Source organism: Silurus aristotelis (genome assembly GCF_946808225.1).
Source record: "Silurus aristotelis genome assembly, chromosome: 10".
NCBI classification, from domain to species: Eukaryota; Metazoa; Chordata; class Actinopteri; order Siluriformes; family Siluridae; genus Silurus; species Silurus aristotelis.
In genome coordinates this window covers 957,166-964,053 of record NC_139583.1, presented here as the reverse complement: position 1 = coordinate 964,053, position 6,888 = coordinate 957,166, and the positions used below count along the sequence as shown (strand labels likewise).

The following is a 6,888-nucleotide window of genomic DNA, read 5'->3' as shown; positions in this document are numbered from 1 at the left end:
AAACCCCCGACTTCACATCCACAGGTGGGACAGGACCCGACCCCAACTTTACATCACAAACTAATTAAGAGTGATATTTACTAACATAGGTCTGGTGAAGTGTTTCCTGTAGAATGGTAGGAATGATAACAGACGAGAACCTACACCTGTCTAGACACACAATTCAATTCAGTTCATGTTTATTTGTATTGAGTTTTTAATAACGAACATGGTCTCAGAGCAGCTTTACACAGATAATGTGGAGATAAAAATGAAGATGTTGTTTATAAGTGTAAGTTTGTCCCTGATGAACAAGTCGGTGGAGACTGTGGTGAAGGAAAAACTCCCCGAGATGCAGAAGGAAGAAATCTTGAAAGGAACCAGACTCAAGAGGGAACCTCATCCTCATCTGGGTTCCACCGAATGTCCATTTATTACAGATAAATGATGTTGAGGTGCAGTGATGGAGATCAGAAGCAAACTGTAGTCCTGAGTCAGTGTAGCAGACTGTTGATATTAAATACAGTCCAAATCCTCAAAACTCCTGACAGACGGATGGTCAGACTGAAAACAGACAAATAAAGAAAATATCATGCAGTGCAGATGTTAAATAGACCAGAGTTCACTGAGCATGGAACACAATGCTGATGTATATTCCTGTGTGTGTGTGTGTGTGTGTGTGTGTGTGTGTGTGTGTGTGTGTGTAGGCATGTACGCAGCGATGCCACGAGACATCCTGTTGGTTGTGGGGAATGAGATCATTGAGGCTCCAATGGCGTGGAGAGCTCGGTTCTTTGAGTATCGTGCGTACAGGCCGCTCATCAAAGAGTACTTTAATCAAGGAGCAAAGTGGACCACCGCACCCAAACCCACCATGGCTGATGAGCTCTACGACCAGGTCTCACTCTCTCTCTCTCTCTCTCTCTCTCTCTCTCTCTCTCTCTCTCTCTCTCTCTCTCTCTCTCTCTCTCTCTCATACACACTGTACTCTACCATGACCTCACACCAGGACTCAACACCAAACCTCCTGAAGATTTCTCAAAAACTCTAATAATAAAGAGTGTGAGATCAGCATTACTTTCATCTTCACTCTTCTGCAGTGTGTTACTGCACATACACCACAGAGTTCAGGTTTCTATTAAAGTGTGTGTTAGTTATAAATCAAGGTCATTCTCACAAACTCACTGAAATCATCTCGCTTATCACCCTCCCTCTTTTTCCATCTCTCATGCACACCTTTTTTTTTACCTCTCTAATGTCTGTTTCTACTTAGTGGTTTTTGTAAACTCTCAGCTGTTAATAAGACGCATTTCAGCCTGAAGAACATCTACACTTACATCAGATATGCTTCATAAATACAACATTGTGAACAAATCCATTCTGATAGATAGATAGACAGACAGACAGACAGACAGACAGACAGACAGATAGACAGATAGATAGATAGATAGATAGATAGATAGATAGATAGATAGATAGATAGATAGATAGATATCACCACCTCTAATCTGGACTGTAATGTAGAGTTAAAAGTCATGTGCTGTAGTACATTTGCATTGTACTCCCTCTAGTGACCATCCTGGGTAGTAACGAAGGTGTGTGTGTGTGTGTGTGTGTGTGTGTGTGTGTGTGTGTGTGTGTGTGTGTGTGTGTGTGTGTGTGTGTGTGTGTAGGATTACCCGATCCGTACAGTAGAGGACAGACACAAACTGGCTGCAGAAGGAAAGTTTGTCACCACTGAACATGAGCCATGTTTTGACGCTGCTGATTTTATCCGTGCCGGAACAGATCTGTTTGTACAGAGGAGCCAGGTAACACACACACACACACACACACACACACACACACACACACACACACACACACACACACACACACACACAAATAGAGGAAATGTTTATGTGTTTATATGTGTGTACCTCAGTGGAGATGATATCTGTGAGGGTTATGTGAAGATGAAACCACCTGCTCAAGTTCATAAGCTTCCATCCTCTGTTTTCATATGAGACATCTTATAGGAGTACTTCCGCACTACAGGTGGCGCTATTGATGTTTAATGTTGTGACCATTTCCACAACTACAGAACGAAGATCGTTGAACCTCCTCCATCTCTAAATGAGCGTAGTTGAGCAGCCAGTCTCCTGCTCGAGTTTTACAGGTCCTCCTGAAACAGCATGAGAAGTGAACATTCCTTTTTCTCCACAGTTCTTTCATGGTTCTCTTGTTGGTGAAAGGCTCTGCAGCTTGATGTCTGATCTCCACAGGAATGTGCACTGTAGCGTTCACTTTGTTCTAGTGCTGCGTTCCAGTTCCACACAAACACACACACTGACACACACTGCAACACGATACACACTAATATTCTCACACCTGTTCACAGGTGACCAACTTCATGGGAATCGAGTGGATGAGACGTCACCTCGCTCCCAACTACAAAGTGCACATCATCTCGTTTAAGGATCCGAACCCCATGCACATCGACGCTACCTTTAACATCATCGGCCCTGGGCTGGTGCTGTCCAATCCAGACAGACCATGCCGTCAGGTGAGTGCCACGCCCTGTCCCCAGCCCAGAATCCTAATAAAGCACTGACTTTTACACTATAAGACTTCGTTATACACGTGAGCTACTGAGACCTCATCACATGAAGTAGTTCACAGGTGAGGAGAAAAAGAGAGAAAGTCAAGAACATTAGCTTTTAGTGAACTAAAACATTTCATACCACAAATGTGAACACTGGGAACAATAAAAGCTCCAAACCAGGAAAAAGGGAATTTAGGAATAAAGAACTGGAACAGTGGATACGAGGAAGATCAGACTCAGGTAGTACCAGGAATTACATGAAAACAAGAACCAAATGAGGAACTTGGGAAATTCAAAAAGAGGAAGCTCTGAGAATAAATTGTGCTAGGAGCTCGGATGGATAGGATTGGATGGAGCTACTATATAATGAGCGTGTGAACTGTTTTGTGTCCTTGTGCAGATCGATATGTTTAAGAAGGCCGGCTGGACGGTGGTGCATCCACCAACACCTTTAATTCCTGATGGTGAGTTTCACATTGAGTGAAAAGTGATGAAGCGTGTAGTCAGAGAAAAGATACAAAAATACAACTGTGTGATGTAATGACTTGATCTTCTGTAGATCACCCACTCTGGATGTCCTCCAAGTGGTTGTCCATGAATGTCCTAATGCTGGATGAGAAACGTGTCATGGTGGACGCTAACGAGACGACCATTCAGAAAATGTTTGAGAATCTTGGTAAGTATCATGAAACATGTGACCTCAGGTCAGAGTTCACCCCCTAAATTAACTGTCATGTGATCCCAATTTAAATAAACCCAAAGTTTGTTAATGAACCTTTCAGCATCACAAAGACGTCTGAGAAAAAGTTCTGGAAAAGTAGCATTCAGAAAAAAATCCCAAAATCTGAACATCCCACATACATGTTGAAGATCAATAACACGATCTTAAGATAAGTGCAAATCAAAATATATGTCTGAAAGTACGACCACGTCACTTCCACAATGGAACACAACAGAATGTGGAGATGTTCAACAGATGTTGGTAAATACTGTACCATAAACGTCAAGTGGAGCTTTTAGAAGGCCACTGGTATGAACCCTATGTGGCCAAGAGTATTAAGTTCCTCCCCAAACTGTTCCCACAAAGTTTCAGCTTGTAGCTCAATGAATCTCCACCAAATCCAGTGGAACAACATCTCAGAGGAGTGAAGGTTCCTATAACAACAACTGGGCACTCAGTGTGGAATGGAAAGTTCAAAAAGCACATGTCATGCTCAGGTGTCCACAAACGTTTGTCAATATGGTGCAGATGTCATGTTGATATTTTTGTGTGTTTCTCTGGAAGGTATTAAGACGATTAAAGTGAGTATTCGTCACGCGAACTCCCTGGGCGGAGGCTTCCACTGCTGGACCACAGATGTCCGGCGCAGAGGAACACTGCAGTCCTACTTCCACTGAAACCTGCCAGAAATCATGCAGTTATTATTGAGTTCACATTCACACAAAAACAACAGTTTGGCTTTTAATTGAAGAAATCTCAACAACTAAAGATCACAACTTTATAAAAATCTTTAATAGAAGTATAAACATTCACTGGAAAGTTCACATGCGACTGTAACACTAAAGTCTTAATTCTTTTATTTTGGTTTTTATTCGAGCCGTGCATGTGAAGCTTCCGCAGATACCCAACGCTCGCGATCTCAATAACGACTGCATTTCTGGCATTATGGGACTGCGTTAAGCTTCTCTTCCTTTATTTTTGTTTCCCACACAAAAATTCGCTTGTTTGCCAAAAAAAACAAACAAAAAAAAACCTAAAAAAAAAAAAATAAATAAAAAAACCAGGCAAAGTGTTTTAATGAAAGACTTAATTTCTATCAGCATCAAATTTCAAAATCAGACTGTTTTAATCAGAAGAAATCGGATGCTAAATTATACAACAAGAGCCCCGTCGGTTCCCATTATGCCCAGGGAAGTTCTGCTCTCAGCGTCACCAAGACAACAAACAAGGCCAGGACATGTTTAATATACACACAAAAAAGTTACTACCTCCTTTTTATAATTACAGAAAATACATTTATTTCTTAAACAATTAATTCTAACAGGAATTTTGTATCTTTTTTTATTTATAATAGGTCATTACCCACTCATTATTACAATTTTGTGTTAAGTTGTAAGGTTTCTGTTCCGTCTCAGGAGAACAGAGCGCTCAGTGTGAGTGAGTGTGTCTCCCCCTGCTGGCCATCACAGGCACTGAACCTGAATCCTCACACAACCACAATGTAAATATATTTTATAAACGCTCTATAAATTGTTCAATCCTTTTTTTCTTACAAATAATTACTTTCCAGCACCTTTCTTTTCGCTTGTTATCCATCATAAGTGTATTTGTAATGAGGGGAATGATGAGGTGCTGGTGCGATATCCTGCGGCCCGTGTTGTCATCTTCAATAGCAGATCGGACTCTGTGTTGCTTTGCTGCTCTTTTGTGTTCACGGGAAAATAAAATGACATTTGTTTTAGTTTTTCTCCAGGGGAACAGTTTTAGCTGCTCTGAGCCTTTTGGACTGAGCGAGGTGTGTGAATGTGAGCTGGGTTAATATATATTAAAAAGAAAAGAAAAAAAAAGAATGAAAAACAACACGTGTGTGACTCGATGCATGACGAGTAAATAAAAAGATATTAAAAGGATATATAAAAAGTGTGAAACTGATGTGTGATCAAACTTTAATTGTGCAACAACACAATGATACAGCGAGCCGGATTCATTAAATAGCATCATCATACGCACACGCTAGCATTCGCTAAACCTGATGATCAGCTACAGAACCTTTCAATGTGATGAAGCAGCAGTTATTTTTCAACCTTTTGTGTGTGTGTGTGTGTGTGTGTGTGTGTGTGTGTGTGTGTGTGTGTGTGTGTGTGTGTGTGTGTGTGTGTGTGTGTTGCATGTAGAAATCAGCTATGAAAGTAATAAATCCACAACTATAGTTCCTGTTTATTCACCGTAACACAATAATGGAGGGATTACAGTCTTATATCAGCTCTTATTATTATTCAATTCATATAAAGACATTACAAAGACATAAAGCTTAGGACACACACACACACACACACACACACACACACTCAGTAACTCAGTGTGAAGAAAAACTCCCTGAGATGGTATGAGGAGGAAACTTTGAGATGAACAACTCAAATGGAAACCCATCCTCATCTGGGTGGCACCAAATGTCCATCCATTACATTTTGTTTTTCATTGTTGATGTTATAAACTGTTCAGAGATAACGTTTACATGCAGAACTGTTCATGGAGACTGTGGTCCACAGCACATTGTAGCAGACTGGAGATATTAATTAGAGCCCAAATCCATCCTCAAAGTTCTTGTGTTGATCTCTAACTTCATGGATCGTTAGGCTGTTGCTGTGGAACCATCCTCACACAGAGTGGTCTTCAACTGAAGAGAACTCCATCCAGAAGTAAGACGTCAGGCTGAATGGGGCAGATCCGAATAACACTGGATTTAGGTGAAGGGAAAATTTCTTGTCACCAACTGCGTCTAAAGACATGAGTGTTCTCCCCAGACACAGTTTGAGTAGAACACTCATGTCTTTAGACGCAGTTGGTGACAAGAAATTTTCTGGAACTTTTTTCCAGAGCTGAACACCATCAGAAAGTACCACACATCAATGTGCTGCATAAAACAGAAGAAGAAAACGAAAATGAACTATTGAGATTGTGAGAGAAAAGAACTTTGAGGACCTGGTATGTTACTTAAGCATTTGGAAACAACATTAACCAGGACAGAACTCAAACCTATGACTCCAGTGAAACTGAATGGTTCTTGTTTCTGTGATGGTGTCTTCATGTTTACTGTCTTAGCTCTGACCACTGATAATGATGATGATGAGGGGGGACAATTTAGCTGCCTTGTTCACCACAGTGTCACTCTGAAGGATTGTCCCTTTTCTGATGAAGCACATGTCACAACAAATCTACTAGGATATGAAATAGGACCTGCTTGTGTGTAATACAGTATGTGGCCTTCATGATTCGTGGTGCTTCTTTTTAGTGACTGTAAAGAGTTAAAACGACACTGCAGATGACAGACTTACATCAGCTTTACAGGTCACACGCAGATGAATTGAGGAATTAAACAGACATCCTTTAGAGAAAAAAGCTGCACCTGAAGAGAGAAAGCAGCTGGAAACCACTCAAGATGCTGGAACTTTGGAGACCTTGGAGAGGACAGAAACAAACAACAGAAGAACAATAAGAGACTAAAGACCTGAGAGACATTTATTAAACTAAAGAACTGAAAAACATCCAATATGGAACCTAGAAGAGAGGAGTGCAGGGGTGCTGAATAATACATGAAGTACAA

The 6,888-nt window shown here is 40.9% G+C and overlaps 1 protein-coding gene across 1 annotated transcript; it reads left to right on the top strand.

The window, feature by feature from the left end:
* The first annotated feature begins 6 nt into the window (after window positions 1–6).
* gatm (glycine amidinotransferase (L-arginine:glycine amidinotransferase)) lies at window positions 7–5,204 on the top strand. Its single transcript, XM_083552498.1, has 7 exons — window positions 7–24; window positions 687–877; window positions 1,653–1,790; window positions 2,360–2,524; window positions 2,964–3,027; window positions 3,123–3,239; window positions 3,849–5,204. Exons 2-7 carry the CDS (start codon window positions 689–691, stop codon window positions 3,959–3,961), a joined length of 786 nt encoding a protein of 261 aa, XP_083408624.1. The 5' UTR covers window positions 7–24; window positions 687–688; the 3' UTR covers window positions 3,962–5,204.
* The last annotated feature ends 1,684 nt before the right edge of the window (window positions 5,205–6,888 follow it).

What these genes read in the sequence shown, in the direction of transcription:
- gatm (XM_083552498.1), top strand. Translation starts at nt 689, where the DNA reads ATGTACGCAGCGATGCCACGAGACATCCTGTTGGTTGTGGGGAATGAG. An exon ending in CTGATGAGCTCTACGACCAG is followed by an intron (nt 878 to 1,652) that starts GTCTCACTCTCT and finishes GTGTGTGTGTAG; the next exon opens with GATTACCCGATCCGTACAGT. An exon ending in AACACCTTTAATTCCTGATG is followed by an intron (nt 3,028 to 3,122) that starts GTGAGTTTCACA and finishes GATCTTCTGTAG; the next exon opens with ATCACCCACTCTGGATGTCC.